This window comes from Pantherophis guttatus, chromosome 3 (genome assembly GCF_059756535.1).
Source record: "Pantherophis guttatus breed Tessera chromosome 3, ASM5975653v1, whole genome shotgun sequence".
NCBI lineage: Eukaryota > Metazoa > Chordata > Lepidosauria > Squamata > Colubridae > Pantherophis > Pantherophis guttatus.
Window position 1 is genome coordinate 84651388 of NC_142065.1, and position 13379 is coordinate 84664766.

Genomic DNA, 13379 nt, shown 5'->3' on the forward strand with positions numbered 1-13379 from the left:
TGATTTGGAGCAAACTCTAGAATAGATCTGAGGCATACAGACGAGAGGAGAGGAGGAAGGGAGCAATAGGATATGGGAAAATTCAGTGTGAAAGTTAAGCATACTTGCTTTATGTTAATTTCATTTCAGTTTTATCCTGTTCCTTTACTAAGACAATGTTAAATAATATTTATTTCTCAACATTGGCTTTGCAGTTGAGGAAGATGAAGGGGAAAATCTCTTACACAGGAGGAAGCATCTACATTTTATAGATTTATCTTCAGCTCTGTAGCTCTGTAATCAGTATTATATTGAAAAGTTTTTTTAAAAAAACCACACATTTTCTAAAGCAATCCTCCCGATCAACAATAGTGTCTGGACTATCTTGCCAAAAGTCATTTCTTCAAAGTATGAAGAAATTGTTTCAGAAACTGAGATTTTTTTGTAGTGTTCTAACACCATCCATTTTGCTCTTACAAAACTTGAAAATTATCTGGGCAAAAAGACAAGCAGAAGGAACTGTGCCTTGTCTGTATGAAAGGGGGAAGGTGTTGCTTTATTCCTATAGGACTTTAGGGGTCAGAGAACTTTTCTTCTTTTATAGATCACAAATACGCTTCTTTCGTGGACACAAAATTGAGTTCACAAATTCTTACAGCCAAGCTGATGGAGCCCAAAAGCAATTTTAACAGAAAGAAAATATAGCAGTTTTGAAGGAATAGGCTCAAAAGGATGAGAGGTTAATCACTCCATGACTAAATTGAGGTCCCAAGACAGAAAAATTGTTTTGCTAGCTAGTTTTGATAGACTTGCTGCTTACAAAAATATGGCCCCTGGAGTACGGGCCTCAAAATTCTTGCTTTCAGTATTGTTCATTACAGATCTCTCTCTGTCAAAAGTGCAGGCCAATAAAAGTTCATCCAGAATGGACTCCAAAAAGAGAGTTCCTTGCATTTTAGCTCTCTCTGTGCCCTTCTCCTTAGTGTTTTCAGTCTCAGTGGTTTAAGACAGTTTCCAAATAGATAGACCTGTTGATGTCTAGTTGGCCTGGACTTCTTGGCCAGCCATCTTTCAGTCCTGACATCTTTCTCTATTAAACCCAAGCAAAAACCTTCCCTAGGAGCTGCAGTGGTAAAATTACACCTGTAATAATGCTCCGTATTTTAACTCCGCTCTATATTTTACAAAAGAAAGGAAACTTTCTTCATTATAAGTTATTTAAATGATTTTGCTTCAAAATAGTTCAGTCTGATTTTAAAAGGAGATTGGTAGTTTTTTAAAAATACAAATTTAGTTTTTGGCTTTCTTTAATCCTCTCTTCCCAGGAGAAAGACATTTGTAATATACATACACACTCCCTGGTTATCAAAAATGCAATCACTTGATTTTACAACACATAAAGTAATGTGAGAAAATTTGATAAAAGATGAGAATTTCAAGTGGCTAGTTTACCATCTTTTACTGCTATGAAAAAAAACACAAAATAAAAGGAAGGTAGCAAACATCCTTTCTTCTGCTAATACTAAGGTTAGCATGCGTAGAAAAGCAATGCACAAGTTGATATTAGGCTAGATAAATATATTTTATTTGAGCTCTTAATAGGATTGAGACATTTTTCACTGATGAGAAATACTCATCATTTATATAAAGACACGAAAAGAGTTTGGCTGCATCAGATCAAAAGATCATATATCCGACCAACATTTCCCACAGAAGCAAAGCATGTACTTCCAGGAACCTCAAAACCAGACAATACTAGGTATTTTTATTATTTGATTTGATTTATATACTGCACATCTCACTGAGACCACTGTAAGCAGCAAAACTAATTTTAAAACAATAGAAATATCAGATAAGAATAATCAAAAGCATACAAAGGCAAAAAAAAAAAAAAAACCAACCACCACCACCATTCAATAGTCCTTGTTCATGTTGGGTTCCAATATCTTAGCAATGAATTTAGGGAATTGCTTTCTATCAGGTCATCTTATTGGTTCTTTTTGTGTACTGTTTTCAGACCAGACCAATTTATTTTTTAAAAAATGTTTTAAATATGTAAAACTAACATCAGCATGAGTTCATTGGTCAACTTTTTTAAAAAAAACATTTGGGTGGCATTCTTTATTTGAAGGGAGCAAGGAAGAAGAAACCAGGCATCAATCAAGTGATGTCATGAGCAACCTTCTCTGCAGTCATGTAATTTTGATATGTCTCTACATCAAAAGCAAATTCCATTCAATAATTTTAAAGCAGAGGTATGAAATAATTGTCCTGTTCCAACAGAAATTGACTATAAAGAGAAAAGGCCAGAAAAAAATCATATATAGATTCCTCATCCATGCTTACTGGAACTTTTAATTGTTTCTTAAATTTTGGAAATTACCAGTGAAACAATTAATAGTATTTAATTGGTCTCATGATGCCTTGAGCAAGGATGAAGGAATGCTACAACAAAATTGGTGATGCATGTATTAGGATTAATTTTGTCTTCCAAAACTACTGTAGAACCAAATAAAGGTGAATATTTATGTATTTATTTATTTATTTATTTATTTATTTTACTTATTTATTTATTTATTGGTTCGATTTATATGCCGCCCTTTTCCAGAGACTCAGGGCGGCTTACAATGCGTTAAGCAATAGCCTTCATACTTTTGTATATACCTGCTTAGTAGGGCTTTCACACACACCCCCAAATGGTGTTCTTTTTTATACAAAGTCAGCTTATTGCCCCCATAAACCGGGTCCTCATTTTACCTACTTTCGAAAGGATGGAAGGCTGAGTCAACCCTGAGCCTGGTGAGATTTGAACTTGCAGTAACTGCAGGCAACTGGTGCTATTTAACAGCACTTTAGTCTGCTGAGCCACCAAGGCTCTTTGGACCAGTTCTGTATTTAATCATTACTGAAAGCTCAGTTGAAATACGAATGGCTTTCATAGTTAAAACAACAAGGATGACTGACTCTTTGTTTAAAATGAATGTTCTTATCTCAATTCATAGTCATTGCTATGTTTTTTAAATGTATATTTTATTTAATATACAAAAAATGAATAGAAAAAACACACAAATTTTCATAAACATGAAAGAGGGGCAGCTAAAACATTAGCAGACATATAGAAAAAAACTGAAATAGTAAAGACAGCATTATATTTCATATGGACTAACATTGGGTAATGCTTCCATTACATAGAGAACCAGTTCATAAGTAGAGAGCAAACATATCATCAGCCTAAGATTCTAAATCTGGAATATCATATTCTTTCCATTGTAACTCTTTCCTACCCTTCTTGCTCTATAAAATATATCAAAGTTCTGGATATATTTTAATATGCAATTCAGCTTCACCTTAGTGTCCCTATATTTATCTTTTTGATCTATATTAAGAAACTTATTAAATAAAAATGGGCAAAACTGGAAGAAGCCCATATTCCATTTATCAATGTCCCGTCAATCATTTTACACTTCCAGTCTTATGAAGTCGATGACCAATCCTTCCAAACTGGAATTTGTAGCTTCACAAATACTAGCTGCATTTGACTAAAGTATGATATACAATACTCAAAACAAGTTTCAAGTTTTAGTTGGCCTTTTTCTATTTTAATAAGAACTTTATATTTAATGAGGATCAATGCCTCTTGCCTAAAATATTTTAATGTAGTTTTCTGTACTTCCCAAAATATTATCATAAGCTTATGGAAATGGTTTCTTTTGAATTTAAAAAAATTAAGATAGATCTTCTATTAATGCTTTTCTAAAAGTAGGGAAAATTGTTTTAACTTTTTAAACTAAAAACAATACAAAATAAAAAGTGATAAATATGCTTCCTACGCAATACATGATAATAATACTTCATGCATATTTTTAGTGCTTTATCATTATATTTCAAAGAAAAGTCAACCAGTTTAAAAATAAAAATACAAAATAGCTTGTCTATTCTAGGACCTTTCAAAGATACAAAGATACTGAGTAAAGAATTTTCATTGCTTATGCCATCAATATGAAATTGCAAGGTCAAAGGATGACTTCTTAATAGGGTGGCATTTGGAAAGCTCTTTTACTTAACAATCTTCTGTCGTTTAGTTCCAAGGCTGAGCTCAGTCTCCATCTTTTGGAAGAAGCAAAGTGGCATTTTTGTAAATGCTGGAATTTTATCAATTCAACAAAGATCTGCATGAATGTGCTGCCATCGCTACAGCATAGCTAAAAGAGCCCTGGAAACATCTCCAAAACTCCATTTTGCTGTCCTTTCATAGTTGACATTGTTTTTAAAGGCAATACATGGAGATAAGTCAGTTTTGATAGTATAAATACCATATACAACAATTAACATAGGAGAATAGTCTGTGTTTGCAAGGTACTTCTTTGTATCCTGAAGTCTCGGATGGCGGATGTAAAGAATGGAAACTGTGGACACGGCATTTTGACATAACAAATCTACGGAGAATGTGTACAAAATGATAATATCGCTATGGATTTTGAAGATTACCCACAGGGAACAATTCTATGAAGGAAAACTAAGTGAATTAATCAATAGCGGCTGCCCCAAACTAGTGCTCCTCAAATATATTAAACCAACTTGTATAATTCCCCACAGTAAATTCTGTAATGACATGTGCTAACTATAGTTTTCTAATAAACCATACATCTCATAACAAATCCCAAACAGTGTTATCCTGCCTTTATATTCTTAGTTCAGGAATTTTCTAGCCATAGAATCACTTGACTGCTTCCAACTTTGGGAATATAGATCCTTGGGATGAGAAAACATAGTAAAACTACTATTTAATTAATTAATTTAATTTATAGCAATTGATCTCTCCTAAATGATGCATTTCAAAAGGCAGTTTGGGTCAGAGTGAAATCATTCAATGGAACTACTTCAGTGCATGCTTTCGAATCATAACGTAACTCATGTAACTCTACTGCATATTGTTTTGAGGGTCAAACATACTCTGTCTGCCTTAATTTTGTACTAATTGTAGCCATTTCAAGCCCATCAAAACATGTTTATGTTAGTAGCTTTTCCATTATCTGAACATGCTTCTTATCTGCGTTCCACAATTTGTTCCTACAGAAATCTCATATTTATAGGCAGGTGTCACTATTATCTACAAGCTAGTAGTTGGACCTGATAGCTTCCTGATTTACAATAATTATGCTGTTATTTCAGTTTATCTCATAAATAAATGATAACCATTAATTAGAAATCAAAACTCTTGTATATTTCAAGTGCATGAATATTATCAAAAAAGAACAAGATTTCAACAAGGCAATTTGACTTAGTTTAAACATATGGAACATCATAGTTTTATCTACCTATCCAGCATTCCCTTGTTTTTTCCAAAGAAGTAAGGCAAGTGTTCCTCGTATATTTAAAAATTAGAAGCCCTTAGCAAACAAAGACATTTAAATAAATCATTGGTTGAATTTTACAGTTAAATAACCTGTGGAGGAAATTATAAAGATAATCTCTATAATTGTTCTGAAGAAATGGAAAGAGGGAGGAGAGAGAGAGAAAGAAAGAGAAAGAGAGGGAGCGCTTAAATCTATGGGAAGCATAGCAGACCTAATTAATGCTTGCAGTATTCCTCCAGAGAAACAGGTTTTAAGTAATGTAAATGGGCTGCATAAGAAATGTTCTTGTGCATATTTTATACTTATTCCTTGTTTCTTCCTGCACAGCTGTATGCACATTATTTTAAAGGGTAACATGTATTTTTCCCTCCCGGAATAAAAAGCTTGTAATATAGCACTTGACACCAGAAATGAAAGTTTGATAATGCTATCTGGGATGTTATTAGCTGTGGCCTTGAAAGTTGAATGAGTTAATTATAGATGGCCGTGTCTGTGTCAATGTGTGTGCACGTGGTACATTTAATATCTTTTTTCCCCTTGAGATAGTTGACCATTTTATATTTCTTAACACATGCAAGGATACTTGGCTTGTTTAGGAATAATAAAACTGTTAGTAATACAGTTCACTCATAAAAACATTAGGAAGCTACCATAAGGGGGATCAGGGAGTCCTATGTGCTAACTTAATAGGAGTTTTTTTGAGGTTCCAACTCTATCTGGATATACTGAGAATTGAACCCAGAACTTTGCATGCTAAAGAGATGCTTTGTAACTAAAACCTCAGGAGATGCATAATATATTCTACATCTATATTACATGTTAGATATAAGGATTGCATCTAATAGCATAGGTCAGTGATGGCGAACCTTTTTGGCATTGCGTGCCAAAAGTCTAAGCGTGCATGCGCTGTCGCGCTCCCGCGTGCTGGAACCCATAATGCAATGCGCGCCCCTATTTACGCATGTGTGCACGACAACCCCCACGCTCCCTCTACACATGCGCCCACACTGTGCATGCATGCTCCCCCAATGCGCCCCCCCCATTTTCCAAGTAGGCCAGCATACCTCTTACCAGATGACATCTAGGTACCGTTCCCTGGTGAGACAGCTGTTCCCCGCCCGGCACATGGCGCTGCCAAGATGGCTTAGCTGATGATCAGGCAACTCCAAAGTTTCCTGCTAAACGTGTTCGTTCTCTTGCCCGTCTTCTTTCCCTGTTTAAAAGAGCCGCGCTTGTAGGGGGGAGAGATCTGACTAAAGAGCTGTGCTTTAGCTGTGCTAAAGAGCTTCCCCCTGCCTTCCACGATCTCCAAAGTTCCTCCCCCATGGAATCCTAGCTTTTTCCTGCCTTCCACGATCTCCAAAGTTTCTCCCCCGATTGAGTGCTTCCTGCCTTCCGTGCCTCCTCAAATCTTTGCAGTTTCTTCCCCCATCGCATGCTAGCTGTCTCCTGCTTTCCTGCCACGGAGAGGCATCTGCAGAGGGTAGAACCTGCAGAGATTTGGGAAGGCCCTGCCTCTGTTCATGCGCGGCAGAGACCAGAAGACCAGTTGGCCGATTGGAGGTGCGCGCATGTGCGGTGGACCTGGGCTGGGGCGACGGCTGGCGTGCCGGCAGAAAGGGCTCTGCGTGCCATCTGTGGCACGCGTGCCATAGGTTCACCATCACGGGCATAGGTATTAGATGGTAGAATATATCTTTTTATTATGGAATGACTTTTGTTATGTGATAGCTTTGCAGTTATTCTGCTCAAGAACAGTAATTTTATCTTCTGGTTCTAAAACCTGTATAAAACCCTCATTAACATTACTGGATCCTGCTAATAATTGTGTGCATTGAAATAAAATTTACTGTACTACACATCTATAATTAAAAAATATAGAATACTTGAACTTAACCGAAATGGCAGAACATAAACTATGAAATGTTGATGACTGGTACACTGACCAGTCATCAGCATCAAAGAAAAGGGAGAAAGGGAAAATGCAGAATGGTTTGTTCATTCCTTTCAAACTGTTTATTACTTGCATAATAGATTAGCAGGTGAAACAATCCAGGATTAGTAGATGTCTTATGAAGTCATACATTCTAAGCAGCTGTTGGCTTTGATCATTAGATACCAAGCCTTCTGATCATAACGTCTATAGGAACACATTTCCATAATAATGTTGGATGTCTATCTACTTTAGGTATGCAGTGCAATTCAGAATCAGGACTACACCATAATTGATGATTACTGCACAGGGCTGAAGGCTCTGCTATATCTGGAAAGCCTTGAGGAACTTCAGGACTGGGAAGGACAGAGCCCACCAATCATACAGCATCAGAAAGGAAAACCTGTACCGAAAATTCCTGAGTTGATTGGAAAGGTAGGATAATCGTTTCTTGCTTTGTTTCTTACTATTTAGCTGCAAAAATGTGTTATATTATATTATGGTGTCGACAATTCTTTTGTTTTTCTGAGGAAAGAAAATGCAATGATCACAATTTCAGCCATGTTTATCTCCTCCATTGCCAAGTTAGACTCAACAAAAATGCCAGTGGTTGCAAAAAGGCTGCTGATGTGGGGCCAATAAACATCTCTGGTGCTGGTTATGTGAGACAAGTGATTGCCTAAGCCCATTGAGCCTTACTGATTACTGAGAAATAAATTTGTTTACTATTGTGATGTGGATTTGGCTAGTATTTTGTACAGATTTACTAAGTAATTGTGAATTATTCATTTGTGTAATTATTCAGATCTTTAGCATAGGGGCAGGCTACAATTTTAAAGCCACAATTTTAAAGCCACCACCCTATGTATTGAAAAATTACTGGTCCTTTTCCTTAAGTTGCCAAGATCCTCTCATAGTACCAGTCTGAGATAAATTTGTGGTGTTTTCTCTTTCTGTCATTGTGCCTTATAGATGAGATACTATATGTTCATGTTTTTAGCTCAACTGCAAGTTGTACTGGTAAATTCCAGAACCTGAGGATATTGTCTGCATTTTAGAAGAGAAAAGAAAAATAACCATTAATTCATTCATTTCTCACCCAAGACTTTCAGCAGTTAATATCAATTAAAACATCCATGGTAATTATAGAAATAAAACATCCATAGTAAAATTTATTGAAAACTAAATCATAATAAACCAATTAAAATATATATAGTCAATTTTGGTCAAGTTAGCCCCATAATTAGCTGGCATGTTCAACCTCAATAGCATCCAAAGTTTGTCTCCTTTACCTTCCTGAACTGGGCAAGTGCCAGAAGTTTTGTTGGCTAGATAAATTCGAATTGGATTTGGCCATTCTGGAAATAGCTACATATAAAGCCATTGAGGGCTTTATAGAGCAAAACCACAAATCAAAAAAGTGGAGATACAAAACCTGAGACATTTTGGCTCAAAAGCTCTGAGTGCCATGTCTGAAAACTGTCGGTATAAAAGTAGTTGTGATTTTTAGTGTGATAAAAGGGAGAATTCTTAATGCATTATTGCATTTATCATATCTCTTTTTAATTAAATGTAAGTCAAAGTCAGATAAAGTCCTCAGCCCAGAAAAATTAACATCTTTGGAAGAAGATAATTCTTGTATAGTATATATAAGAATATATACATATATAATTTTTATTGAAATTATCAAAGTATAAAATGAAAGTGAAAATAAAGATAGTAGGAGAGTTGGGGAGGGAAAGAATGGGAAGAATGTGTGGAGTAAAGGGGGAAAAGTATTAACTTCTAACTCTTTTCAGCAGAATAGAATAAAAATAATAAAATTTCAGCCTCAACTTTTTACTTTTGCATACTCCGTATAAATATACTATTTCTATAATGGCAAACGTATCTAATCAGCAAATCCCAAAGTCAAATTTTCATATATATTTTTTCTGTCTTGAGCACAAACTCTAGAAACAGTTTCCAAGTAGAAACACATTTGGATGTATTCTTTTCTTTGATTAAAACAGTTTGACCATTTCTGCTAGCTCCATCAGTTCTTCCAGCCATTCTTCCATTGTGTCTGTTTCCATGTGGGAATTAATGCATCTTTTCATAATTCTTGAACAGCAACTTCCAATTCAAGAGAAGCAATATGTTGTTGTTTCTCTCTTATTAATCATGGAAGCGAGTGAAAAACTTTGGGTCGAGTTAATTGTACTTTTTGTAAATGACATTCAAAATTTCAGGGTTTTCCATAATGAATCAATCAATGATAAAGAGATTAGATAACAATCAGATAAAAAAATATAACATTTAACGATTTAAGGAAATTCTACGAATAGGGGATACAGCACGTTCTTTTATTCATTTCAGTAGAGAGTGTTGTAAGAAAACTTTCAAGTGAAGATAGATTCTTAATCTTCTTTTTCCCCTGCAGCCCCAAATCAATCAACCCAAGGTGCTCAGGAGATGGACAACTGCTATTTGATGAAAAGATATTTAAACAAGAAAATGACTTGACAGTTGTCAATCCTGTCAAGCTAATCTATTAGCGTGTAGTGGCATGCAAAACATTATGAATTCAAAATACTGCTTTCAGATCAAAACAGTCTCTCTTCACTGGCAGTACTTTGACATTGCTCTGACCATATGATAAGTATTTCATACTTAAACTTAAACTTCCTCCAATCATCGCCTAGTATTTCACGAGTCCAAATGCCAGGAATGGATTTGACAAGAATATAGTAGCATTCAGTTCTATATACAAAAACACTTAACCAAATTAAGGATCAGGTTAATTTTTAACTATTTAAACCCATTTAACACAGCAGGACCAAAGATTATATTTGCCTCTCCTATTGCAAATTAGGATAACCAGCACAATTCAGTTCATATACAATTGATTGGGCTGACACAACACAGTAAACTTTTCCTTCCATCCAAATTTTGGTTTATAAACTACAACAGTAGAATTTATACAGTACGCTAAGCCAAAACCAAACATTAATTACCTATCAGAATCCATATATTTGGTCATTAAAAGAAAAACAACATATTTTTAAATGATTCATTATTTTTGAGATTTCAAAGTCCCTGAAGATTTTCATACCGTTCATTAAATTCCATCTAGTCCTACCACATCCGTTTCAAGTTGAAGAAAGTTATTTTCTGCATCTAGTGCTTCTGGCCTTTATAGCAATATCGGTTAGACTTATATACCACTTTACAGTGCTTTACAGCCCTCTCTAAGCGGTTTATAGAGTCAGCATACTGCCCCCAACAATTTGGGTCCTCATTTTACCCACCTCGGAAGGATGGAAAGCTGAGTCAACCTTGAGTCTGGTGAGATTTGAACTGCCAAATCGCAGGCAGCTGGCAGTCAGCAGAAGTAGCTTGCAGTATTGCACTCTAGCTCATGAAAATAAATGAAAATAAATAAATTAAATTAAATTAAATTAAATTAAATTAAATTAAATTAAATTAAATTAAATTAAATTAAATTAAATTAAATAAATAAATATGATTAATTATGGGCTGAAAGAGGCAATCCGTTGGTGGATCCCTGTTCAAAAAGCATTCAAGGCAATTAAAGTTCTGCACTAGCATGATCCCTTTTAAAAATTATGTTACCTCTTAGAAGCTGTTTTCCACTTTCCAATATTTAAAGTCATCCTCAGATAGGGTTTTGCTATCTAGATGCTCAGTATGACTTGTTCCTAAGCATGGAATGGAAGTGGAGTTTTATCTAATTTTACACTATTAAAGTAGCAGTTTTCTTCTGTTGCAAGTGATCACAGGTTTAGATAACATTTATGTAATCAAAATCCAATATTGATTGTCACACAAATGATTTATCCCTGAAATAGTATGCAGTCATGGTTAGTTTGCAAGAGTTTCAAGGAAAGCTAGTTACAAGAGGCTAGAAAACGAAGCAGATGTTCTTTCTAGCCAAATTTCTGGACAGCATATTTCTGAATTATGAGTTGCCAGGGAATAATGGTTCGGGAAGGCTATTGCCTCCACTTCCAACTTGTGGGTTTTTCAAGTGGCATTTGGCTAGCTACTATTTTAATATATGATATATGCTGGGTTGGAACAATATTGGATATTTGTTTAGGTAGTTACTGATCTGATCCAGCATATATCACTCTGAACCAGAGTTTGGTGACTAAGACAGTATGATAACTCAGTGAACAGATATTGAGAGATCGAGGTATAGGGGGAAAAAACAGATAACTCTCAAAATCCTATACAGTGGATGTTGCCCTGAGCTCAATAGGGAATGGATCCTGAAATGTGCACAGAATAGCAGCTCCATGGTATATTTTATTTCTCAATATTTCCCAAAAACCACTAACAAAATTACAATCCAAAAGCATGACTATTGCTGAGTTAAAAAGTTATTGGAATTTAATCCCAGTTGAGTGTAGACAGCAGGTGTAAGCAAGTTGATGGTTACCAGATTTCTGCAGGATAGGAGCCCCAGAAATGGCAAGAGATTCTGGGAATTATATTCCAAACCACCTGGATGATATCTACTTATGAAGCTGTGTTTAAATAAAAACTCACACAGAGACACAGCAGGGGTGAAATCCAGCAGGTTCTAACAGGTTCTGGAGAACCGGTAGCGGAAATTTTGAGCAGTTCCGAGAACCGGTAGCGGAAATTTTGAGTAGTTTGGAGAACTGGCAATAGCCACCTCTGGCTGCCCCAGAGTTGGGTGGAAATGGAGATTTTGTGGTATCCTTCCCCTGGAGTGGGATGGAAATGGAGATTTTACAGTATCTTTCCCCTGCCACGCCCACCAAGCCACACCCACCAAGCCATACCATGGCCACCAAGCCACGCCCACAGAACCGGTAGTGAAAAAATTGGATTTCATCACTGAGACACAGTATATCATGCAAAAAATAATAATAATTCTTGTGTGATCTACAGTAACTCAGTTTTTGTGGCATTTACAATCTATATTCATGAAATGTAGCTTTCTATCTTCTAGTGTTTTGTTGGTGGATTTTGTAGACACATGGTGCATATCCTTCCGCAAAAGCTCCTGGAATCACTGAACCATAGATTTCATTGAGTAATTATGGGTATATTGAAGACAGGATCATTGTGTCCTCAAAGGAAGGGAAGAGAATACTTTGAGTCTCTTAACTTCTTGATGGAAGAAAGGAATAGAAATATAATAAATATGATAGAAATAGAACAATGCCGTATCGTGAACACACAACCAGAATTTTCTTTTTATGAAATCAGCCATCTCTGTTAAATATATAGTGTTTGCATTTATGTGCCTTTAAAACCAAATTGCAGTACTGACAAAGCCTGCTTAAGCACTCTCAATGACATGATTTCTATCACCACCCACCCACCACTTTCTTCATTCTTTTGTGACATCAGTTTCAGGTTTAAGCTTCTTTTGTCTTATTAATGTGTCTTTTAAGTAGTTTTTCATACATTACCTCTATAAAAAGCGAATTATTGATATAGTGACAAGCTAAGAACACTATGAATTGCAGTGTCTCCTCCCCACTCATTCAAAACACGGTGAAAAATATTCTCTATCAATGGCTATTTTGCATATTATAAAAGAGGGAAGTCTTGAAGTTTCTTTGGATGAAATGAGTTGTAAATTTCTATGAAGGAAAGTTAATGGGGTGGAGCAAGGGCCAAAGGAGTTTGGCACTAATCTAGGTTTAGCTACATAATATTATTTGTTGAAAGAAAAACTGCTTAATTAAATTTAAAAAGTCAGGAATATTGTATTCTCCAGAGTGTAGTGATAGGATTGTCTTTACAATCGAAAGGTAATGTTATAATTTTCAGAGCTTCACAAAGAACAAAGAACCTTTTCTAGCCTTTCTCTGAAAAGAACTTCAGTCTTCAGCAATGATAAGCAGAGATTTGAAGGTATCTGACATGCCAAATCCCATTCTTTTGTAAATCTTGGCTTTATACAACATTTTCAACCATGTTATATTAGATTTTTTGAAGGATAATCAATAGGCATGATGTATATCTGAAAGCACTGTTCAAAGTGAATCTCTTCCAGAAGCCAGAAACAAAAGCATGGGTTTTCTGCTTAAAATCTACTCCTAGCAAAGGGGGAGGCAAAAGCCGCT

General features: G+C 35.5%; 1 protein-coding gene across 1 annotated transcript in view; it reads left to right on the top strand.

Moving 5' to 3' along the window:
- DPYD (dihydropyrimidine dehydrogenase) overlaps nt 1–13379 on the top strand; it is a 584219-nt gene that overhangs the window by 516242 nt on the left and 54598 nt on the right. The window contains exon 20 of the mRNA XM_034437263.3: nt 7525–7704. Within this exon, the coding sequence (XP_034293154.2) occupies nt 7525–7704 (180 nt within the window). The remainder of the gene's footprint in view (nt 1–7524; nt 7705–13379) is intronic.